Raw genomic sequence first — 27,220 nt, 5'->3', positions numbered from 1 at the left:
TTGAAATGTATACCAACGTGCGTGTGTATGGAACGATAGCAACGTTGCCAGGCAATAAAGCCAAACAATACTTATTCTTTTTGAAATAATTCTTATATTGATCATGCCAATCCATGATACCCTCCTGAAGAAACTCGATGACAACTTTAGTGTTGGCTAAATATAGCATATGTTGATGCGATAATGGTAGTCGATACACAGAAATGTGTAGTGATATAGGAATATGAAATTAATAAAGAGGGAAGACGCAACTGTAACCATGATATGGTTGTGTTGTCCGACTGTTGCATATATTTGGATGGATGGATGGTTGGATGGAGGGATGGTTGGATGGCTGGATGGATGGTTGTATGGATGGTTGGATTGATGGATGGATGGAGATATGCATGAATATATGCATGGATATATGCATGGATATACGCATGGAGATATGCATGAATATATGCATGGATATATGCATGGATATACGCATGGATATGTGCATTGATATATGCATGGATATATGCATGGATATATGCATGGATATATGCATGGATATATGCATGGATATGTGCATGGATATATGCATGGATATGTGCATGGATATATGCATGGATATATGCATGGATATGTGCATTGATATATGCATGGATATATGCATGGATATATGCATGGATATATGAATGGATACATGCATGGATATATGATGGGATATGTGCATTGATATATGCATGGATATATGCATGGATATATGCAAGGATATATGCATGGATATATGCATGGATATATGAATGGATACATGCATGGATATATGCTGGGATATGTGCATTGATATATGCATGGATATATGCATGGATATATGCGTGGATATATGCATGGATATGTGAATTGATATATGCATGGATATATGCGTGGATATATGCATGGATATGTGCATTGATATATGAATGGATATATGCTGGGATATGTGCATGGATATATGCATGGATATATGCATGGATATGTGCATGGATATGTGCATGGATATGTGCATGGATATGTGCATGGATATATGCATGGATATATGCATGGATATATGCATGGATATATGCATGGATATTATAGTAATACTATATCAACTTATACAGTATTTAGTTAACGAATCTGACTACAGATTTACATATAACAGAAACTTTCAAATTATATATATACATTTTTCTTTCAATTAATTTATGAAATTGTATAAAAATTTTCAGCACAATTAATAACCCACTGGAGACACACGACAAGAAAACAAGAAATATACAACCAAAACAAAAACCACACAACAACCCTTGCAGGGAAGTGTGATAAATGACCGTCCATGCAGATTTTATTCTTTTTTTTTCCATATTTGTCTTCAAAAAGTAAACCATCGGTAGGTTTTTTTTTTGGCAGAATGATGTGTGCTAGAATAACCTAAGCGACGTCCTTGAAATTAATATTACGAATAAAAAGCCGGTAATTGTTTGTTGGAGGTCGTGTTGGCTCTAAGAGTTTGCTTTCCTTTCATAAACTGACTTTAGAAGGTCAGCTTTGCTAAAGGCATGCAGTTGCTATACATTGAAAATACTATTCGTCTGTGTGTGCGTGCGTGGGTGATTGCGTGTGCGTGTGCTTGTCTCTTTGTGTGCTTTATGATGGAATAGCACTAAACGCCACAGAATATATGTCACATTATGTCAGTCTGTGTACAACAACCACTGCGTGCAAACGAATACTAGGCGTTCACAATAAGCTTCAAAAGATGTAATTGTCTGACTAACAACTTAATAAACCGGATCATCGCAACAATGATAAAGACTCCACTTATTCGAACTAGCCATATGTGAAATGTTCACATCATATATAGCCTAACTAATCGACTCGAGTCCTTGTGTTATGTGATATTTTTATTTAAATATATATATATATATATATATATATACATATATATATATGCATATATATATATACATATATATGCATATATATATATGTATATACGTATGTATATATATATATATATATATATATAAATACATATATATATAAAATGTATATAAAAAGAAATACATTTATATGCATATTCTTGACATCATGCATAAACTATGGTGCGTATTTGCGAAGGAAGTTACATCCCTGAATACTATCTGCGATACATAGAAAGACTAATAATATTCTTAATAGCGCAGAAGGTAAAATCTTCTCGTGTCACAATTTTACGAGAATTTAATCGCCGTAATGTAACCGAACCCACACATAGCCAAAAAAAGAATCGATTGCGCGATTAACCTGAACAAATATATTTCTTTATGAATATTTTAGATAGGTCTAATTCGAGACACTTATTTTGGTTTTCCGCTATATTCCTCTTATAATTTTTTATTATTTCGTGACAGACTGCTGAACGTTTTTTTTATCATACCAAGGTTAAACTTTATCGATGCTTGCGACAGCTGAGTTCACATAGCTATTGCAAAGTAGATTCTATAGGTTTAACATTAATGTTGAGAGCGTCATAAGTTTTACGTCATAATTTGACAGGTCTTGTAATTATATCACATAGATGAATAAGTCAAGCCAACCAGCACCCGCATCGGTTTCCTTGAAATTGTATCAAATATTGATAGTACAGGGTGGTTGTCTCATTAAGCTAATGGGTATCAGTCGGTTCGCCCGACCTTAATATTTCGCAAATATATTGAAAGGATGATAAAGAACTATCTGAAAGCGAAGCGAGCCTTAAAGGGATACCTTTAACCAGAATGTTTGTATATTTTTAATATATCCAAACAAAACTAAAGAAGAATAGGGAGGGAGAAATTAAATACTAGTATAAATGTTTCTAATGCTATTCCGGATTTAAATATAGTCAAGCGTTACAGTTATGCTAAACCACTGGAATGCTTCTTTAAGGTTAAATTTTCATGATGACGTTGGCTCCTCAGTCCATGGCTTAATATTAAATGTAATAATCCCTTGTTTTGTTAATACTTATAACTTAACTGAAATATTTTCTTTTAACTTTACATGGACAAAAAAGGGGCATCTTTCTTTCTTCATGACTTTTGAACACCATTTCTGCTCCAGACACATTTTTAATGCATTTTAAACCATGTTAAAGTTGAGACCTTAAAATATAGTTTTGCTTTTTTAGTTTTGTTGTGTTGCATCTGACGAACTGACCAAATAGTCTGTGCTATACGTATCACAGCAACTTTAATTCATTAAACTGAGATATTTGTGAAGGGAATTTTCTTTTTCTCACAATTAATGTTTACTGTTCAGTCTTTATTACCCTATTACTTCTTTGTCTAATTCATGTGCACCAGATTCGGTGTCCAAATTGTACACCGAGAAGAGGCGTAAACTGTGATTTACCAAAATAAGGCCGCATTTTTCGGGCTCTTCCTCGTCAAATATTTGTGGTAGAAATTCATCTTGATCCAAACTTGATAAAGATTTCCAGAGATGAAGGTTATATGTCTTTCTTATCGCTGTAATGTCCGACAAAACATTTGCCAAGGTTGCGTTGCTGTTTCTATGGGTTACGCGATGTATTTTAAAACGCGGTGTCGGCTTTTTCTTCCCCGTTGCATGAACTATTGTTGCAATGAACGTTTTCATTAAGTCGATTGCGGAGTGGCTGCTGGCGAACGTTCCAGTCGTTGACTAAATGGATTGACTTTGGTACTGTTTTGTTAGAAACTAATAATCCCAGGGAGGTTTAAAGTCACGTTTTGATAATTTCATCATTTAAGTTCTATATAAGTTGATGGGTAGGCTAGGCTACTAAAAGGAAATTTTCAGTACTGAATTTCCTGCCTCATTTAAGATGCACTTGATGACCATTGCATCTGAAATATACTCTTTCTCATTGCTTGTTCCTAAAAAGGTTTTTTGGGGGGGTTTTATTTTAATCTTCGTTTAGGTCATTTTGACAGTTTGTCCTCTCATGTCCCACTGCCCCTCGAAGTTTACACCTCATCGACTTGATATTTCTTTCATTCTGTTCGATATTAACATCTTCATAGCTATCTACTTCATTAGCACAATATAAGGCTACCCAATGCTTCATTTCAAGTATTAACAAAAAAAAACTGTAAGAAGTTTTCGATCAGCTTATCATAGCTAATAATTATGCTAACATGCCAACATTGTGTGACAAGTTTATTTTTAATTAAACTGAAGTTACTAATCGTTGGTTTAAATCGATCAAGGACAATAAATGTATACTATTCCAATAGATGACTTTGAATTTAGGCAAACTTGTGTATAGTATACGGCCTAAATATTTACACACATTGTTTTTGTGCTTAATCAAATAATACATATTCCCTATCCATCATTTGAAAAGTCTCTTATAGAGTATAAGGTGTAGATCGATATCTCTGACATGAGCTGGATCTTCAAAATGCCATGACATTTAAAAAAATCGCCAGGCTTTTAAAACTGCAAAATTCTGCACGTTTGTAATGAAGGTGTGCATTACTTTAGCGGGGGATATTTGTCAATAAAACCAGGATTGAAAAAAGGTATTATGTAGATTCCTTGCACGAACGAAGGTTATTAACATGCCAAATGTCTTTTTTTATCTTATCATAAATGTGAGAATATATATATATACACGTTTACAAAGTAAGCGGAAGGACTCAGTCTTTTAAAAAAAAATTCCAGCCACGTATTGTCAGCTTATACTTGTATTTTGCACAAAGCGAAAATTGGTGTAAATTTACTTGACAATTAGGGTAATGAAGAAAAGATTAGAGTTTCGCAAATCGATATGTTACCGACTACTTTTAACTCCTAATGATTGACAATATTTTACAAATTTGCCAATGCTATTATCTATGTTGATGGGTTTTGTCCCAATTGGCTTTCCTTGTCAAAACAAATTAGTACTTTCATACAATGGCAATTTTAAAACCTTTCTTATTTTAAAAGAGAAGAAAGCCTAGGCCTATTTTCCAATTTTTCAGTCTATTAACTTAAAATGATTGAGTCTTAGTACTAAACTCCGATGGAAATGTTCTGTATGTAAACATAAAAAGAATAATCCAATTTGTAAACTATTTGTGAAAAGGTAGGAAAATGAGTTAGGCCCTGTTAGCCAATTACTATTAGCTTATAAGTCAACGGAACGAGGCAAAAGTTTGCAAAAAAGGTATTTTGAATCACTTTAAAAGGGCGAATAAGTATTATGTTGTTATAAACCTAATTGGTTGTCTATTTGATTCGTTAAGATGGGGGCGATTGCTAGCATATTGATAAGTTACATTAGCCTACCACTGGTAATTTACCGTAATGGTGAAGTTGGACAAACATCTAATTAAGTAATGAGGCATATTCCCTTAGGACAGAAATAGAAAACATTAGCCGAAATATAACGCCAACGCAAAAAAAGAAAAAAAATCGTAGGCGAGAATACTGAAGGAAAAAGAAAATTTCTTCTGTATTCTTACTGCTTTATAAAACAATAGTAAAGTTTTCGAGCAATTTGCGGCCAAAAGTTGACAAAACTGAGTATTATTTCAGATAATTAGCAAGGCAACATTTGTTTAGATTGGAAGCTTTCACCAGAGGTATAGGTTGAAAATAAGTTCCAACAGTAAAATTGTTAGATAGACACTCTTTTATATATTCATTTTTGATCTTATAGTAAAAAGACGATCAGGAATCTAAAATTCTTACATATTTTTATTAGAAATGAATAAGCTTGCTCGGAAAATATGATTAAAATTATGATATAGCTTGACTAAATATCTCCTGCTTGATGAAATATGATAAAAAAAACTGTTGAAAAATTTAAAAAAAATTGTTTTAGCCGTATTACAATTTTTGGAACCGTTTTCCTTTCCTTCTTTTTCTTCTCCTCTCTCTCTTATCATTTTTTATGTTTATATTAATAAAGGTTTTTCATACAATTATTTTAACTGTGTTTGAAACTGGTAGTATACCGTCAAACGTACTTGACTACAGGGTTCTTAAAATCATAATCCATATTTGTTCTTGTGTTATTATTAATTTCATGATTCCCCTGGGAAGGTATGGTTGTCATCAATATTGCCATCAAATTTTCAGATTCATCAAATTTCAGGATTATGTTATGTCGGCTGATATACACCTCATTTTGCCTTTGTAGACTAACAGGCAATTTCCCCTCCCAACCAGAACGTGTTCGCCCAGGGAGGTGGTTATTTCCCTGGCACATATATACTACGGGTATCTGAATGTTGAGAAGCGGATAAAATCCATCTGTATAATGAAATGCATGATGATGGCCGTAATATCATATTCAAAAGCAAACATAACCAAATATAAACAAATGTCACATTGCTAATGCACGTATACATAATACGTGAACTGCAAGTGTGAGCACCTCTTTACAAAAATTCTGACGTCAAAATCGAAGCATCTTTTCGTTAGAGAAAATGAGTTTATCGATTTGTCCATCAGAAAGACTCGCTATTTTGGGGCTATACCTAATCCGAAAACGTTTACCTTCGGGATTATCACCCAGGTCGATGGCGTAGTAAAAATTGTGGACTAGAAGTTAGTATATAATGATATAGTTATAATAATAATGCTATTCCAATGGTCTGGATTATTTGTGAGATGATATGTTGTGAGTAGTATATAGTTGCAAAAAACAAAACAAAAATATGATAGTTGGTTCTATTGGGCTGTTATAGGGTTTGGCTGTTGTAACAAACCTGTACTCCTAGGTTTGTAGAAGATTGTACTCATTCCCTGATGAAAATTACATTAACTATTGAAGACCGAGTAAATAGCGTTTTAACAACTTGAAATCAGTAATAATGATGAGAATACATGCAGTAACTACTACAAATTTTATACTGCAGTAAGAACTGGTTCGTGCTGATCAATCGGTAGCATGTGCTATTAGGATTGCAGTAAGAACTGAGGATATGTGTAATCCAAACAAATCCAGTTTGATGCATTTGTTGGGATTACACATATCCTCAGTTCTTACTGTAAACCTAATAGCACATGGTACCGATTTTATCAGATTTATCAACACAATCCAGTTTTTTACTGTGGTACAAAATTTTAAGATTTACAGTAGCTACTGTAATCTCTGCAGTGTGAATAGGTATTTGGACTTGTTCAAGTTTTGTCTGTTGTCAATAAAGGAACATTAAAGCTGAGTGGTATCTCCCAAATGGAATAAGAGTTTGCTTAGCTGTTTTGGGTTGGTCGTACATCGCAAGTATCTCATAAGTCTATCACATAAGTCAATGATTATCGTTGGACCATGCACTGATCTTCATTGTGGTTTGAATACACAATTCCTACTATAGCTTATACGGTATGACTTATGTTGAGCTATGTAACTTTTAGTTTTAAAATATGACTGAACTTGTTTTCATCATAATGACCTCTATGTGCCATTACAGCTGCAACGCAAGTGGAAGCACTTTCGTAATAAGATAAGGTAGCCGGCGAACTATAGAATAATGTATATCCTAAGTAACAAATGGCAAACTTAGATGAAATATTAACAAAATATGTCAGTTTATAATTCTGAAGACATGTTTAAGAAACTCATATTGACTCACAATTAAAAAACAAAATCTTTTCAATACTATAGAAACATCAATGCATTAAGTGGAAAATTGCAATAATCAACTGATATCTCTTCACCAACAATGACATTATAAATCATCCTTATAATTATGAATTTTATCATTCACTATAGTTTAAAACTGCCATGGAATCATAATAGGAACAAACTAAATGAACACTGTGTCATGTAATTAGTTACATACTCGATAGATTTAGATAATGTTTTAAAAGGAAATTACAATTCAAACCATTTCAAGATTTTTCATATTTACAAATTGAGACAAATTCTCGGAAACAAACACTCATGAACCAAACGAGGTATTATTAAATATTATTTAAAAGGAGAAAATGTTATACTATAGGAACAAACTCGGTTGTCTAAATATTGGCAAACCATTTAGCGCTCTTCTATTAAGTTGACCTATATATTTGTAGACACTCACTAAACTACAATAATTGTTCATTGAATCAATGCGTCTATATGGGTCACTAATGGGTTGATGCGTATCGCTTATTGGTAGATATGTACATATATGAAATATGTATATATGTATATATGGAAATATGTATATATATATATATATATATATATATATGTATATATGTGTATGTATTTATATACAGGTATATATGTATACATGTATATATATATATATATATATATATATATATATATATATGTATATATGTATATATGTTTCTATGTATATATGTATATATTTATATATTTATATATGTATATATACAGGTACATACAGGTACATACAGGTATATACAAGTATATATGTATATATTTATATATGAATATATGTATAAATGTATATATGTATATATATTTATTTGTATATATGTATATATTTATATATGTATATATGTGTACATGTATATATGTTTGTATGTATATATGTATATATGAATAATATGTATATATATATATATATGTATATGTATATATGTTTCTATGTATATATGTAAATATGTATATGTATATATTTATATGTATATGTATATATGAGTATATGTATACTGAAACTTCATTTATTTTACAATACATTGCCGGTTCAATATATCTCGGTGGAGGCTGGAAGATTTTTCACTGATCTGGATTTTCCAACTCACTACGATTTATAAAGTTGATAAAGTTTGTTTCTTCGATTTTCTCCGAAATTTGTAATTATCCTCATTTTTTAACGTAAACTGTTTAGCAAATTTTTATTTGATTAACTTAACTTGTACATGACGACCACGTCTTTATGTCTGCAGGTTATGTTGTAACCAGGGACGTAGCTAATGCCTGATGATTGGGGGGGGGGGGGGTGTAGTGGCTGAAATTCCAACTGGATGGGTTTTGGAGCCAGAAAATTCCGACTGCTGCCTTGTACCCCCCCCCCACCCCCGCACTAATCGTCAACGATACGGTCAGTGTCAGTCAGACACCCCATCTTTCGCGACTGCACTTATGTTCCGAACTTTTTTCGATACATTTGTACCTTATGGGGCAAAGTTTTTGCCTACGTTGATGGCTTTTTTAAGCTTCCATAGATTAGCATTGGTGTTTTAATTGTATACCATAGAGACAATGACTATCCTAACGGCGTAGCCAGGAGTTTGAAAGAGGGAGCACCTTTTGCGATTGATATGGGGGAGGGGCATAAGGGGAGGGGGTGTCCCCCTCCCCTTTGAGATACTTTTGAACAATTGGTGGTCCTTAGATGCGATCTGGTGCAATTTGTTGACAGTTTCATCATTATCATATGATATCATATTATCAGCAGATTTTGTTTTCCTGTTTGAATTCTTTTACATGTTCTTTTACATAATATATCAGAAATACATTTGACGAACTTAACTGATGGACAATATAAACTTTCCTATTTTGTAAGACAGCCAGATGTGCAGTGGCCTAAAAACTAATATCATTATCGCCGTGTATTAGCAGTGTAATAACAACAGTTTTTAAACATATTTTTCGACACTGAAAGGGGGAGCAGTCGCTCCCCTGCTCCCCTGGCTACGTCCCTGTATATCCTGAACTTACTTGAAGCGAGCGAACAGGGTCGACCCACCCAATAGCAAAATTAATACATAAATTATCCGAATTGAAGCTGGCGAACGTTGTATTTTTTTTTAGAGTATTCAAAATCATACGAAGTTTTGTATGGTGGAGTATAAGGATCGCGAGATACAATTTCTCAACGTGACGAGGAAAACGTGGTAAATATGACTGATTAAAGGTCAATTTTGATCGAAAATTTTATGTCACTCACAAATTACAAGAACATATGAAAATAAAAGTGCGACAGTCAGAAAAATTAGAGTGCGACAGTCGGAAATTCCGAATTGAAGCTGGCGACAGTCGGAAATTCCGACAGTCGGAAATTCCGACTGTCGCACTCAAATTTTCCAACTATCGTAATTTTTACCAAGATTGGGGGGGTGAGACACCCCCCACACCCCCCTCTAGCGACGTCCCTGGTTGTAACCGTATAAACAACACAAGATTGCAACAGAGGTAAGTGACCTAAATGACGCTAAACAAACTTGACAATTCCGCAGTCAGACGGAACCAGATGAAATCATGAGGCAGATTTGCTCTCGAGTTGATGCCTTATCAGTGAAAGTTAAGGACATCAGTGAAGTATATAGTTCAATGGTGGTATTGAGCTGGTATATGTTATAAAAAGCTTTTCTTCCCTTCTGATTATAAGATTAACCAGTGATCTAAATAATACCTAGATATATGACTGTATGAATCCATATACGTTAGGCCTTGTAGCCATGGCGGCCATTTTTATTATGTTTTTATTGACTGTTGGACAAAAAAGAAAGAAAAGGAAAACATAAGAATATACACAAATTAAGCGAAGAACAGGGTATCAGTGTCTTTTCAAGAAGGTCAGGAATGTAGGTTACACAAAAATGTTAACATATAAATAGAAGGTACCGGAAATCACATCTCCCAAAATTGTTTAACAAGTTTATCTGGTGGCTGTAGATGAATCCTTAGCAAAATTGCTGAAAATTTACTGAATTTGTGGGCAAGAAAACACATCCTCATAGCATTTTTTATCGCAAAGATATGATTTTATTTTTTCAAAATTTGTGATATTTTGTAAATGCACCTGGCAACAGCAGAATGGGTGTGATGTCATCGGGGCAATGCAGCTGAAAATATCCTTGAAATATCGTTGTTGTTTTTTTTCTTTGTAATTTGTCAATCATTTATCTACAGAGGAACAGAATATTTCTACAAAAAAGATATATTTTGATGAAATTCTAAGTACATATTACTTTGACAGTAAAGCAAACATCCCAAATATAAGAGATATCAAGGATAAAGTGCAGTAGTATTATGATAATAGCCTAAGTAAAGAGTTTGAAGAGCATTCTCCCTGATGACGTCACATACCCCCTACTGTGATCAAACTTCTTGTAGCAGTTGAAGTTTTAGCAAGTCAAAACAGGTTACATTCGTTCAACAATAACTCGTTCAACAATAACAGCGAGTTACGGGCAAGCTATTGAGATGGGGTTCTCAACTAACGGCGGGGATATTTCCCCTATAAGTTACGCATTTGCTTGTCTCCAGAAATCCTTTTAACTTTCTATTTATCTGTTATACATGCAACATTTTTTACATATTACGTCAAGCCTTTTGAACCACAGTCGGCACATTCAGTCGAAATCATGTCATGATATTAAAAGCTAAGTTACAATGTACCACCTATATGAGCTCAACATAATACATACATAAACAGACAATTTATCACGAAGAATAATAACATCAAGGGAACGGTTTACCGCGAGTATTTTTCTTAGTCACCAGAGTAACCATGGTGATGGAATAATTATAGCTTTATCGTGTTAGGATGTCATAAAACATACCACAGACGGTAAACAGACAAGTTAACATAAATCAGCCGCCATATCACATGAATTATATTATTATTACTATGAACTGATGAATGTCACCAATAATTAAATCATTTTTAAGTGATTTTTCATTAAAAAAAAACTGGAATTTATATTGCCTACAAGACAGTGGAAAATGAAGGGGTGGAAAAGTGTTCAATACGTTTCATATATACTTTAATATAAAATGTGGTTGTAATCAAGTTCATACATACATTGGTATCGTGTAATATTTGACGAATAGCGTCCGCCCACCATCGGGCCACCCCCTCCCCCCCCCCAAAAAAAAATAGAACAGAAGAAAACATTGATTTAAAACTTAACACTGTCAATGATTGAACTGTCAACATATACGCCCGGACATTTCCCAAAGTCTAATCTTAAAAGTCTGAGTCATAAAATTGAAAAAAATATGGTAGCCTACTAAAATTGCAAAATTTAGTGCTAGGGTATACCGATGGGCTTTAAAAATTTTTAAGGTTTATTGATCATTATAAGTATGTTCGTCCATTATATCTGAAAGTAGAACTAAGTAAGTCTGTTAAGGAGAATTAAGGAGAAGGAGAAGGAGAGATGTAAATAGCGAACCTCACCGAGCAGCTTCAGCCTAATAGTTGTTGTCAGCTATCCATCAATTGTCCTTTAATTGCGTAATTAATCTGTTGTAATTGACTTACTTTAAAATCGTGTCTGCATCACACTTATGACAAATGAGGACAGATTCATCTGTATATTGCGGTTTTAAAAGGGAAATATAAAGAAACAACATGGACTTTTGTCTTTCTATACGCCCAAACTTGACTTCGATTCGTTCACCTTTCAAAATGTCATGTTTTGCAATGGCCTGAGCTTTAAAAGAATATTGATGAAAAACATGTTTTGAACCTTCATCATTTGAATTGACTTTTTTTCATTACGTTTATTCCTTTCCTTTCCCTTTGTCTTGTTTTATTTGATGGATTGATTTTTCTCTATCCTGCTGTTTACATTTCCTCTTTATGAGGGAGTTTTCTTGTCTTGTTTATGATTTACTGGACGTTAGCCCATAGTTTCTCCTCGCCCTTACAATATATAGCCTACTAATACGATGCAAATTTGTGTTTCTGAAAAGTATACACAACCTAACAATGTAGGTTGAAGTTATTAACAATTCAAAATAGATTTTTTCTCGGGGAACGAAGAGAGGGAATGGGAGATGAAGAGGGGACTGGACTTAGGGTTGAGATACCCTACACACTACAGGGAGTCACGGACCCCACTGCAAGCTGTAACGACACGCCTTTATTTAACACTGGATCCCTGACCGTAGTGTCTGTGCGGTAGTGTTGGAAGAACTACTTTACTTTAACGCCGGAGTGCGGAGATATACGGATGGGTAAAAGGGCAAATGATAGGCTCCAGTGCGTAATGATTGTTTCGCATGAGAAGATAATGGAACTAATGTGTGTGGAATGACAAGAGCTCTTGGCAACGTAATCGCCTTGGCTCTTGAGTCACGGACAACTTAAGAAACATTTTTACCTGTTCTCAGAATTACAGACTCAGTATTCCATTTATATGCATAATTCCAGTCGTGTGTGGTATCCTATATTGGCCTAGAAGTGCTGATGAACCTGATAACATATCCTAGAGAGCCAAGCCGACTGCATAATACATGCCAGTTCAAATATTAGCATTTGTATCAACAACCCGGATCAACTCGTCCTAGTTACGGTAGATGAGGCCTATAATGATATATATTTATATATCTAAGTAGGGACTTCAGAGAGGGGTGAGAGAGGCAGTTTCCATGGTTTCTAACAATGGGAAGCCTCAGAAGACCCATCCATGCAGTAACGAAGGACAAGCGTATAACAGATATACGACTAACAAAAGCTTTTCAACCATGTTTGGGTGAAAAACTTATAGCTATGATTGTATTCACGGATAGTAGCATATGGCCTGTCATGTATAAATATATATATATAGGCTATATATATATATACAAATATATATATATATATAAATATATATATCGGCTTAACCTCAGTGGGTTATATATTTATCAGTGGTCGGGTATCGGTGTACATCGTACCTGCAAGTGAATCGATTGTACCACGTCGTGATTTCTTACAGCGTCCACTCATTGTTTTAACAACGTTCATGTGAAGTTCATGGTCATCGCCATCTAAGTTAGGCCTGACTTTCATTTTACAGACCTTACCACGCCTACGCAAAGATCAAATTAGATTAGCTGGAGGCTTATTTTTGGGGGCATTAAATGTGTCAATTTTATATGGACTCCTAGTCCTAGCCTATAGGCCTTAGGTCTACACTTAACTTAGTCTTACGTTGTGCTAAATACCCCCTAACACTAACAGTACGCGACGAATCGTAAGAATAATTTAGGGTTAACGTTAGGTTAGGCCGATAGGCATACATAATGCAGTAGGCCCAGGGACGATCGGTGGCCTAGGACCTGTTGCTGGAGGTGTTGTGCACAATTAACAATTCCATTGGGGTGAGGACCCGTAGATCCTGATATACAGTTTGCAGACAATTGGCTTCAACCTTCCCCATGACCAACCCCTCCTTTATAACATCCTGGAGCATTTCTGGCCATTCCGGGAAGGTAATTCATTCCCCTACCTTCGTCAGTTTTAGGAATTGAAAGTTTCTTCCTCCACTTTTGAAATCTTGTACACATCACTGCACATTCTGAGTTAATCCATTTGCAGAGTTATACATTTGCCTGAGTGACTTGAGATAATATCGCGGTCACTTAGGCTACCGCACTGAACACTGCACTAAGCCAAAGTTGAATTTGTAAGTTGCAAATATTGTAAGTGTACTTTTTCAGTTCTCCTTCTTGAACAGCACGAGCCATTGTCATATATTATATTTAATTGAGCTATTAAATATTTTATCAACCTGACAACTTCACTCCAAATGAAATATGTAACATAGTATAAACAGGCAATTAAACTTTTGCCTTCGTTTATTTGAAAGTCTGCCGCAATTAATATTGAGAAAGTACACACACTGTACAGTAACCGTTCCAGCGAGCGTTATACTTTTTCTCCGGTCAAATATCTACCTTATTGAAAGCTCGAAGCAGACACTTGCATTTTCATCTTTTGAACATATTCCTTGTCGAAGATGTGTAAGATGTCATTTGAAAAGTGGATGTAAAAGTAAAAGAGGGAAATGTGATCATATCAACTAAATATGATAGAAAAAAAGATATGTACTGATCAATTGTAATACCCACTGTGGATTTTTAAAATTTTAATATTTTATTCACGTTTAATAATATTAAGTTGAAATTTGACACTGAAATAATGAAGTATGGTTTTTCCATGTGGGGTTGAGGCGGACAGGGTGAGTATGGGATGAGTTAAAGGTTAGGACGACGTATATACTACAAACATATAACGTGCTACATAATGTATCTGGTGCTAAACTATTCTAGGAGGAGTAATCATCTTTATCATCATCTTTATTATAAAAGTATCCCTAGTATAACTATATTTCCAAAGATCCCGGTGCACGAGTAGAAATACATGAGGGCGAGTCTACCAGTGGCGTACTGAGCGGGAGGGGGAGGGGGCGTGGGGAAGCCTGCCCCGGGTACCAGTCAGGGGGTTGCCATGCCACCCCCTCCCCCCAAAAAACTAAATTGTCTTCTAAAAATGAATATTTTGAACAAACAATAGGACAAATTAAGAAAGAGTCACTAAACCATGAGAATTGCAAAACATATAATCACTTCAAAGTTTTGCCAAAGATAGCACAATTTTGCATCGAGGGTCACCGATCCTCTTAGACCCCTCCCCAGGATGGCTTCCCTGCACGGGGTGACAATGGAAGAATCCTGCCCGGGTTCCAACTATTTTAGGTACGCCACTGACCGGAACAAACTACTATGCTCTCTGTGACGTCACCATACCTATCGGTTTATCCTAAAATTGAATACATTTGTCAGTCAGAAGTAGACATTTTTATTACCAAATAGGTACCATACAAATCTCATTTAAGGAACAAAGATCATACAAATTTGACCATACAAGTCTTGCTAAGTGAATAACTTATGTGTCATCACCGACTTGAAGTATACAAGTTGAAATTGCATCACGATACGAGAACTCAATTAGTTTAAATACAACGGAGTACAATTGTAGATTTTCAACAATCTATCCATTGTAGGAGTACAAATTCATCAGGGTGATTAAAAGTTTAAGCTACATTAAATTATAATAAGTGCTTCCATGTAGCCTACTAGAATTATCAGTAATTACTCTGTCCGAAATATACAGTCTTATGTTGTTAACTGCATGCACGCATCCATGCCGTACTGGTAAACCATAAATCTACCCGAACAAAACAGAATAAATTTTCTACGTGACAAGATGTAATTATGCAATTTCAGAGACTATCACGTTGGCTGTATGCACGCTTGGTTGATTTCCAAGATGGAAAAGCTATCTCTCTCCTCTATCCTCATCAGTCAACGTTAACTGAGTCGAGGCAAAGCATAGCTTGGAATTTGAATTTATTCGGCCTGATAGCGGCAAGCAAATGCTAACATAAAAAAAATTGAAGTCTGTGTGTGTGTATGAAATGGAATGACGGATGTTAAGATAAATTTGATATTCAAATTAATTTCTGTCGATTTTGCCTCCTTTGTTTTTGTTGTTGTTGTTTCTGTTCGGGAAACAGTTTAACACTGTTTCCATGGCTACTTCTAAACCATCTTGTTTCGTTTAGGAAATTGCCTTGCAACTGTACAGTATATCATTCGGTCTAAGCTATAGGACTACAGTAGAGTAGAAATTGCGTAAAACTCGCTGGCATGTACAGTAGGCAATGATGCCCAGATGGAAGATAGTAGATAGATCATTGAGAGGACGGCCCGTAGTCAGGTCGATGCACAGGTGGATGATAGTCACCTTCTCATGTGCAGACTACTGTGTCACCATCATGTGTATTAAACAATTCACAAACTCCAGGACATACATTGACCGCTCATTAAATTGATTGTGCCCCTCCTCAAATTGTTGGTGCCCACCTCCTCAAATTGTTGATGCCCCTCCTCAAATTGTTTGTGCCTCTACTTTAATTGTTCGTGCCCATTTCAAATTTGAACCAGTGAATTGATGATTAATCATTTCCAATTATACTAAGCATTTTGCTGAAAGTCAGATTTTTCTAAAAGTGTTTTCCACCGCTAGCATTTTTTTTTTCTTCATTTTTCACCACCTATCGAGTCGATACCTTTAATGATATCTTTCTTGTGTCTTTTCTTACAGCTCAAACCGATGGCAGTTCGAGGTTTAAATTTACGTGCCTTTTTTTATATATGTAAGTATATACCTATTTGTCACATACAACTTTTATGGTCAGCAATATTTAGAATAAATCTTGGTAATTACGTGATGTGGATATTGTTGTGTATCCACTTCTAATAGCTTTAGGAATCACAAATGATTTCGAGTTGGTCAGCATCGTGTTTGATCTCTAGAGTAAGCCTTAGGCAAAATATGTCACCAAAAACAGAACTAGTATTATTCGATACATGTGACAAACACCTACAGTGGAATTACAACCTTCCTTACCGGTTTCGAACCTCTGGACATAAAATCAGCGTCCATAGCCTAGTGGTTAGGGTGTCCGCATATAAAGCGGGACGCCCGGGTTCGAATCCCGGTGGAGGCTGGAAGTTTTTTCACTGTTCTTGATTTTCCAACTCATTAAGATTTCAATTACATATATATTATATATATATATATATATATATATAATGGGATATTGGTTGGATCACCCCCAACACGGGTTCTCCTTTCAGAACGCAGTTTGGTTTCGACCACCCTAACCCACATCGATTTCCAACATAACCATTACGAGTTCAAGCTGGATAGCCCTCGCTTGGTTCATACCCGGATACTCGGCAAACAGCAGTTTTCTTTCCGGTATGAACCAAGCGATGGCTAAGCAGGTTCAACACGTAATGACAGTCGTTTTTTAACAACCTCACCCTAAATGGATTTCCAACTTCCGCATGATGTCAGAGAGGAATCAAAAACTTGTGAAACATAAAACTGTCCCACGTTTTTTGTTCAGATTCTCACTTTTTTTTAGAGAGTGTTTTAAAATAAAGCAACATTGTTATGAAAGTGAAGTGAAATGATTTAAAATACACATTGTACCACTATTAATGTACATATCACATATTAATCTTAAAAGTGCTATTGCTATTCAGGTAAAATTAGTCACCAATAATTCTGTCGTTTGTTATTATTGTTGCAGCTTTTGAACTTGTTTTGTTCCCTTCTTGTGTGGTCTTGGCAACAACTTGTAATGAAGAAGAAGTCGACAATGTCGTTTGGCCTGCTACTCAAAGGGGTAACGTAGCTACCCTCCTGTGCCTCAGTGGTATTGGTAAGTTACACTGAAATTACAATAATCTACCCCCTCCCCCAGCCCCACCACACCCCTCTTAATTATCCTTATCCTTTCAAGGAATTCAAAAATTAATGTCGCAATGTATATTATATTATATCATAATGTACAAATGGATACGCAAATCGTTATTTAAAGCACCAGAACGGACGAGTATTACTGAAATGTTCTTTTCTGAAAATAATTCATTGTTTTACAGTACAAACAACTTACAAGCCTCAAAAGTGAAAGAAAAAGCAAAAAAGGGAAAGAAGAATAATATATTGTGTAGGAAGACCGTACAATTATTGGAGGTAACATTCAAAATCTAACTGGATTGGATATTTACGAGTGACAAGCTCACCTGTCTCCCCACAACCTTAGCACTCTTGTTTCTACCGTTCCTAGAATGTCCCGGTAACCTTTTAACAATGTGCGCCCTCTATAACCGACCCCTCCGGTCAATACCCTTCCATCTCATTCTACCACCCAAAGTGCATACATTGTTCGGGTTTTTTTTATAATTTTTTTTATTGGAGGTAACTAAGGTAACTGTAAAACCTTTATAAGTGTTTACAAACTAACGTATCATTCAGACCTAGATTTTCGGGCTATTTACTGGCTAAATGGCCTGTGGATTTAGCCATTTGTCAGTTGAAGTAACAATGTAGTTTTTCTGGCAGTAGAAATTCTTATAGAACATATGTTTAGTCGGTGACCAATGGTCGGTCGGAGAATCAGCGTGATTTCCATACCGAAAATGAACCTTATTCCGAATACCTGTATCACTGCTTATTGTCAGCAATCACTATCGGGCTGCTCGCTAAAGCCTGCACAGTAATGGACATTTAATGTAATTCAGGACATTGCCATTGGGAAGTTGATTTAGCCGGTAGAGTTTTCAAGCATGCAGAATTGCATGTTTTAACAAATGCCTCAAATTTGGAAGTTCTAAGCGTGATAGTTGTTGTTTTTTTTTTGGGGGGGGGGGGATTTGTGACAACAACAAACTTCTGCAGCTACAGATTTGCCTAATATTAAAATGAATTAACTTTAAACATGGTATTAAAAGGGGTGAGCTAAAGTAACCATGAAATTTGCATTAATTAAAGGATCGTTCCCTGACATATTAAACAGCTCAAAAATATCTTTGCTAGCCAAATATATAGAAACATTGGAACACGGGCCTCCATTGAATTAACGGTACGGTAATTATACACGTTAGATGAATTATGGATGTTTATCATTATAATGGGTAGATTAAGCACCTGATATTAATCTTGGAAAAGTCCTGTTCTCTCTAAAATGGTTAAGTCGTAAAAATCCGTTTCCATGACAACAATTTTCAAAAACAAACAAATACAACTGGGCTGGAAGTATATATGATCGTCAGTTAGTCAAATCATATTGATTATCCTTTCCAAAACAAAGTAAAGAAAGGAAAAACTGTTGACACATTTGTCAACAGCTTGTAATATATCTGTCTGTAACCAGTACACTTCTGCATGGATTTGGTTGTCATGATAAATGTAATATGTCTGCGTGCAGCTCACCAGCGAGGAAAGTGATTTATCTTGCCAATTTAATCAATTTTTGTTTGACGGCTATACGACGACGCCGCCCGATCTTTTTTATCTATCACAGTTAGGGTTTAACACAAAAGCAAAACAGTGCAAACAACTATACAATTTGACAGGAGGTTGTGTGCAATTTGGAATTTTTTACCTTGCTAAAGATAGATAATGTTTTGGTCGTCGGCGATGGTTTAACGTTTTCCTCCTTCCGTGTACCTCTACATCGGCTCTCTGTCGCCGCTGGAGAAGATTATGAAACGGAAAGCAGAGAATAACATTTCGACTGCAGTCCTAATGTTGTTATTTCCAGCTTTTTCTTGCGAGAGATAAACAATGTCGTACACGAACGACAACGTGTGATAATCCTCATTCTAAATCGTGTTATTTTTGTCTACAACCTCTATAGTAGCTGGTCGAACTCATTTTTTTAGTATTCTCTTTTATCAATGTTCTCTTGACACAAACAAGGCATTTTTTTTTAACTAGATTACATGAAGGTCTGTACAAAAGAAAAACAGGCTGAGTGAGTTTCAAATTTGACAGTCTATAAAAATATTAAGTTGTAAATTTGCCGTTTTCTTGTGAGAAAAAAACTGATGTTGTACAAACACGTATCGATTGTCTCTTCTAAATCGTGTTTTTCTCCTACCTGTTCTAGCTTCTCAAACTCTTTCACTGACACCCTCCACCTTCCCTCCCTCTCCCCCACCCCACCCCCTCCTTCTAACCCTCCCCTCCCACTGGTGATCCCCATTCCCCTATAAAAAGGAAAGAAAATGAAAACCATTTTAATAATCAACAGGTCCTCCATGTACATGCAAAAATGCCCATAATTTTTTTAATTCTAATTATGCCTTTATGCCTGTAACCAGGGAGTTGTTCCATAACAACTCCCTGCTGTTGCTCCTTTTCATGAACATCGCATAATCTGGTTAGTTTGTTTATGGTGACATTAAGAGACGCGATCCTTGGTTCATGAGCCTTGAGACATGTATATTGTAGAGTTAAATAACTGATTCAGCGATGTTACGTCATTTAGGCTTATAATGTCAAGTAATACCAATCAATCTTTGATGATCATAAAAACGACAACTTTTTCTCCAGCATGAAACTCCACTGGTTATTCCCTTTTTTTTCTTTCTTTTTTTGGTCTTTTTTAACAATTTCTACAGTTTTGTAATTACCACTGCTGGTCTTAAATCAATCTGCTTTGTGGTGTTGTCACTTTCAAGTGCCATAATATCAATCATCATACATTTTGATTGAGTATTAACCCAGTTGTAAACCTAGATCGCAAGATTAGTTAAAAGTTTCATAATTAACCATTAAATCCTGAAACCCATAAAAGCAAAATGACAGCCCGCCGGAGCAAAGTCGTTTTAGCTGACCGCAGTTCAACTTATTGTTCAACGTTCTGAGTATACGGAGATGTTTTAATGCGACCTGGAATTGGTTAAGATATAGAGGGCGCAGTACTAAAACATTCCTAAAAGGATGTAGTTTAGGTAGATGGGAAAGTGCAGATGGAGTGGGAGACAGGTTATCCGAGAGGAGCGAAATCACCTATCACCAGGCTGTGTTCATCCACTGTTGGATGTTGCCCTCTTCATGATTTTTCCAAGTTTCTCTGTCCATTGCAAGTCTAGTCCATGTGTTGCCTTTGTATGTTGTTATGTCATCCCGCCACCTACATTTCTGTCTGCCTCTACCTCTCTTTCCGTATCTGGGTTGCCATTCTGTCAATCTTTTGGTCCATCTATTGTCCCCCCCCCCTTCTCATCAGATATCCTGCCCATCTCCATTTTGCTTCCTTAATCTTAAGAATGATGTCTTGTACTTTTGTTAGTTTCCTGATTTTTGACTTTGTCCTTTATTGTATTGTTGATTATTCTTCTCTCCATCGAGAGGAGCGAAATAAATTAGGTTACATTCATGGAAAAAGAGTTACTTAATAATTTAGTTTGAACATCGATTTATCAATCTTGTCCTTACTATATAAAGTAAATATTGCCATGAAAAGGTTTATTCACCTGATTAAAAAAATATGATCATGTTATAAAGTAAATTAATAATATGTCTTTCCACTACTTACCTTAATTGTAGAGTAGCTGTAACATAGCAGTGTGTAAAATACAAACGTTGAAGATATCTAGGTTAGTCTATATATTTCATCTTTGTACCGAAAGTGCATATAGATTTCACGTGGTAATGTCACTAAAAATAGCCCATTGCAATGCATGCTGATTAATTACAATATGTTACATATTCAATATGGATATTTGACGATTCATGTTTCCCAGTAGTAAGTGTGCAGTAGTTCTGCCAATATAATGTTTCAGTAATTTTTCTGAAGCTCCAGTTTCATATTTTTATGTACATATTTACAATTTATATTCACCACTGACATATATTTTTGAATTGGTAAATATATGGAAAGCACCTTTAAGGCTAGATTGATGCTCCAGTCCGGATGCTCTTCAGTGTACGGCTAAATATACAGGTTATCTAGTGTTATGTACATTCAATAGGTATTGTTATTGTCACTGTCATTGTTATTGTCATTGCCATTGTTATTGTTATTGTCATTATTATTGTTATTGTTATTGTGATTGTGATTGTTATTGTTATTGTCATTGTTATTGCCATTGTTATTGTTATTGTAACTGGTATTGTTATTGTTATCGTCGTCGTTGTCGTTATCGTTATTGTTATTACAAAACAAAGGGCTCGCTTATACAGGTCAACATAGAAACGGCAAATTATACATTAAAAACGGCAGAGAACAGATGTGTCTTTAAATTATTTTCAAACACATCGAAACTATCGCTGTTTTTAACCTTAGTCGGTTGTTTATTCCATTCCGTGGCCCAGCGACTGAAAAAGCCCTACCCCCCCACAAAAAAACAAAAAAAAAACAAATAAGAACTAGTTTTATGCACAAACAAAAGTCTTTACTTTATTAAAGGCAACAGAGCACCTTAGGATGAAATCCAACACCAATGTGTTCTTGACATTCGTTTGTAAATGTATTTTAAGCGTGGCATGTGAGGCCATCAAATGCTTGTTTTCACATTGATATCTGTGTTGCATATATATCTGAAGAACTGGTTTGTTAGACTGACTTTGTGCTAGAGTAAATCCATAATAATTTATCCAGCATTGAATAGCAGTAAAGGCAGTATAATTTATCCAGCATTGCATAGCAGTTATTCTTATACACAGCAACCATAGTGGTTTATAATAGAGATAAAATCCAGATTAATTTTAATAGCCAGTAATATTCCATAGCAGTTATTCTTTATATACAGCAACCATAGTAGTTTATAACAGAGATATGATCCAGAAGCAGTTCTCTTATATTCCATAACATCAACCATAGTATTTAATAATAGAGATAAATCCAGATTTTAATAGCCAGTATTGCATAGCAGTTATTGTACACATCAACAATGTTGTGTTTTATATTAGAGATAAAATTAGAGATAATTTTAACAGCCAATGTTAGTTGTTACAAAAAAACATAATAAATTGGTATAATGCAATGCATATGGACTGACCGCAATGGTTTGAAACTGCACCACCAAGAGAGGGGGAGCAAAATGTTCGATATCCCCTCCCCCTCCACCCCGGTTGCCGCTAAATGAAATTTGCCAATTCCGAAAAAGAAAAAAAAAGATTTTGGACAGGAAGATCTACAAAACGTTTGACTGACAATAAGTGTACGTACACCTCCAAAATTCCGCTGAATTGAAGCTGAAATATAAGCTTCAAGGGGAGGGGCTTTGGTCCCTTGATATGCCTTGGTGCCTTGGTGGGCTCCTGGACACCACACCAACATGGCTTTGCACCTCCAGTGACAGATATATGTACATATATACATATATATATATATATATATATATATATATATATATATATACATAAATATATATATATTGAACATAGCTAGGTCATATTGAAATTATGAAGCACAAATAGCAACATCAGGAAGTTGGCTTTCTTTTCATCAATTTTAAGCACCATTTCATCCACCGAAAATTTCCGCTGTGCACTTGTGAATAAGTACTTACGTACGTTAATGTGAAATACCAAGAAAGCAAACTTCATTAACAGCTCCCATCATAAACGAACCATACATATACAGCTCTGTTATCCAAGCCATGTTTACGTATACAAGTTGCGATATAAAACAATGTCGCACAAAACACCGTCGTGAATGGTTGCTATGGTTACAGGTGTAATTATAACGTGACCTATAAACAGTTATAATGTGGTGTAACTATATAGAGAAAAGAAGAAATTAGAGATGATTGACAATATTGGCCGAGAATTCATGGCATTATTATTATTTTTCCAATTTCTTTTTAGTCATCCAAGCATATAATGAAGCCGTAACAGAGCTCTCCATATATGTTGCTTCATGTGACAAACATGATATATGCTATTAATAGAGTTTAATATGATGCTGAAAATAGCTTATAAAGAATTATCAGAATGCAATTAGCTAAGTTAGATATATCTTATTACATTTTGCAATACACTTCAAAGCAAACGTAGCTAATCCAATACATGCCATATATGGGGGGGGGGGGTTGGGGTGGGAGAGGGGCGGGGTAGGGAGCATTCAGACCATTGTTAAGTTTTGTTGTTAAATTGTAGCTTCAACGGTGCATGGGGCCACATGTGAAGATTATTTCACTGTTAGAATTTGAAGGATGGTCATGATCCCCTGACTATCCCCCTGCTCCGTCACCCTGGGGTGGGATGGGGGTGGGGCCTGCTGATTAAAACTTAACTGAGATCATGCCCTCTTAAATTACCTTTTTTTCATAATTGGCTGTTTTAACAATTAAACCTATGGAACAGTACAAGACATTTTGTTTGCCTACCAATTTAAATGAAAGTAGCATTGGTTCCCTAAAAGCTGCATGCCTTCACTATTTGGTTTGAAACTTGGGTAGGCTACGAACAATAACTAAGCCTAAACAACATAGTTTTTAGAAGTAATAGTATCATTAGTGCAATATTTTTAGAGTTGATCAAAAATCTATACAAACGTACATTTTCGTTAACTCATTTATATGTTATGTTGTATATACCTTTGTCGTATGAGTTCCGAAATTATATTCGTTTACCAGAATACGATCTTTCGCATGTTTTTTAATATTTTTGTAAGGGGGGTGGGGGGGTAAACGTCTTCACTAAAACAGCAAACTATCTGGACTTTGTTACACCTCTCAGGCAGTCGTGCACTACTGATGATTTGTGGTACGGTACCTTTTTCTTTGGGCTTGTAATTATCTAGCAATTATATGTCCACAGTTTACATATCGGTTTGGTCATATGCAATGTATTGGATATAAGTCATTCCCTGGAAATAGTCAACTTGTGCAATTTAATATGATTTCGATCCATATATATATATTTTACCCTGGATTTTTCAATGTCGGTCTAGAATTTTCAGAAAAAAAAAAAAACATTTATTGAATGTAAAAGGCCTAATGCACAAAAGCTACCGTACAAAGTGGAAGAGAAATTATGATAAAATTAGAAAGTAATGAAAATGTTAAATTAATAAAGGGTGCATGCTGCTAAAAGAACTTATACTATAACATCAGGTGTTTGCACAAGTAATGCAAATTATTTTTAGAATGATGTATATGGAACACATCACAGATAATGAATGGCGTTATATTAGTTTTACAATAAATTCTGGTTATTAAAACGGACGGCATTGTTCAATTCTATTTCGTTCTCTGACCTTGTATCTGAACTTTTAATAGCAGTCACGTATTCTTCAGTCTGAAACATCGGTACAAAAGGTTGTAATAGTATATATAGCTGTTTTCACATACTATTCATTATAAAGTATATTTTACCAAATAAATTGAAGTTCGAAACAGATTGTAGGTCGTGCCTTAAATTGCTTTCATACTTTATTTGTAACTTTATTTGTAAATCAACATAAAACAAAACTATATGTTTGTACAAAACCCTTAGCACCTGAAGAAGATCCTGCTAGGATCGAAACGTCAGGCCCTCTTACTTTAACATTCTTTATTTGTGTGTAAGTATGGATGTTGCCACTACAGTACTATATATGCGTAGAATGAAATACAAAAAATCAAATGGGACTGAATTCTATCTGGAGAACTTTACTCAATTTTGCAAAAGATTCGATGCTTCTTTTTCTTTTTCCTTTTTTGCTTCCGTGAAAGATAATTTAGGCCTACAGATCGATTGAGTTAGCTGCAGTGTTGTAAACATTTATATTTGTGACAGGACGTTTATGACCAATTAAACTCGCATGCCAAGATAAATATTCATCCAAGGTTACCAAACTCAAATATAAAGTCCATCTTCGACCGTCTCATGTTGACATTTAAAAACTAAGCCATGTCAGCCAGTTGGGGGGGGGGGGGATTCAAAGCCTGTTTGCAAAAGATTTTGCTTTTAGTTCTGTTGAAATGGTGCTCGTCGCATTTTTCAACATTTGCTTTTTTGTGGAATTCATTTATAGTCGGTGACCTTAGACTATAAAGCCCAGTCACTTTAGTTGATAGGACTCGGCTGTTTAAAGGGTCAATCCGAAACGTTAAAGTAGAGCGTTACAGAATATTAATCGTTGATATAAATAGTGGTCAGTTGTTAATGGACTAAACTGTTCCAAAATGAATATGATATTTTATATGTCATCCTTTGATAAATCAGTCTGAAATTAAAGCTTTCGTAATATTTCCATAATTACGCAGGATTATATATCCATCTCAGAGTGTCCCTTTGGGATTTCTTGTGTGAGAGAAGGCAAGTGGTTTGTGGCACTCTAGGACGTGGGTATACCTCTGGTGAGGGGGGTATGGGGGTGGGGCATGGTCGCCCAGAAAAGTTTGTTAAACATCCTAATGTCAATCATCCAAACAATAAATTAGATAATAATGCTATGTTTAATAGACAGAGGAACTTTTATTTGTTGCTATAATTTAGTGTTCACAGCCACTTGAATTCTACAATGTCAGATGATGTCATAGGTGAAAGAAGTTGGAACGTAATTATTGCATTTTATTGACTCCTTCTCTGAAAAACAGCGAAGCGGCGATTTGGTAATATTTTTGATAGTGACAGATAATAAATAATGGATTTAATTACTGGTCAAAATTTTTTAATGAGTCTACAATGCTTTCAGAATTAATGTTGGACTTTCAATGGTTATATCCTTTAACTAATGAATCATTCTAAAAATTAAAGCTTTTTGCAATAATTGACATTTAAGCAGAATAACATTATATTATCAATCTCCTTAAATAATCTCATTCTTGCCGTCTCTGTCTTCCAGGATATAAATATGATAAACCATAATTAGGCCTCTTCAGCTATTCTCCCTCCCGCAAATTTGTGAATATTAATATGCCGTTAATATCAGTTATCAGTCGTCAGGAGACGTCAGTGGTAAAGTAAAATACTGCATTTGACATTTTGATCAATTTCTTCTCAGTGAACGGCGTGTCGTAAGTTTGATAATTCCATCTTCTTCTTTTATTCGTGGGGGGTATAGGGGGAGGTTCGTGGTCTCTAAAAAACAAGCAGTAATATGTTAATTTTGTCTGAAGGGAAATATATCGTATAAATTTAAAAGTTAAATTTGGGTGCATTTAAGTTCGTTGCTCCCTGTGTGGGCATTTTGTTTTATTTATTAAGTGTGATGTTTAAAGAAATAAGCAGAGATGAACGCAGTTCCAACAGCTTTGTTCGTT

The 27,220-nt window shown here is 35.1% G+C and overlaps 1 protein-coding gene and 1 non-coding gene across 3 annotated transcripts in view; both read left to right on the top strand.

Moving 5' to 3' along the window:
- LOC139976825 (adhesion G protein-coupled receptor B3-like) overlaps positions 1–27,220 on the top strand; it is an 84,635-nt gene that overhangs the window by 15,831 nt on the left and 41,584 nt on the right. For both annotated transcript variants that reach the window (XM_071985637.1, XM_071985639.1), the window contains exons 2-3: positions 16,767–16,818; positions 17,764–17,895. In XM_071985637.1, coding sequence (XP_071841738.1) covers positions 16,776–16,818; positions 17,764–17,895 — 175 coding nt within the window. In that variant the 5' untranslated portion in view covers positions 16,767–16,775. The remainder of the gene's footprint in view (positions 1–16,766; positions 16,819–17,763; positions 17,896–27,220) is intronic.
- Positions 17,101–17,172, top strand: Trnay-aua (transfer RNA tyrosine (anticodon AUA)). Its single transcript has one exon. It is a non-coding gene; the product is annotated as a tRNA-Tyr (tRNA).

This window comes from Apostichopus japonicus, chromosome 12, assembly GCF_037975245.1.
Source record: "Apostichopus japonicus isolate 1M-3 chromosome 12, ASM3797524v1, whole genome shotgun sequence".
Classification (NCBI taxonomy): Eukaryota; Metazoa; Echinodermata; class Holothuroidea; order Aspidochirotida; family Stichopodidae; genus Apostichopus; species Apostichopus japonicus.
This window is presented reverse-complemented; position numbering and strand designations above follow the sequence as displayed.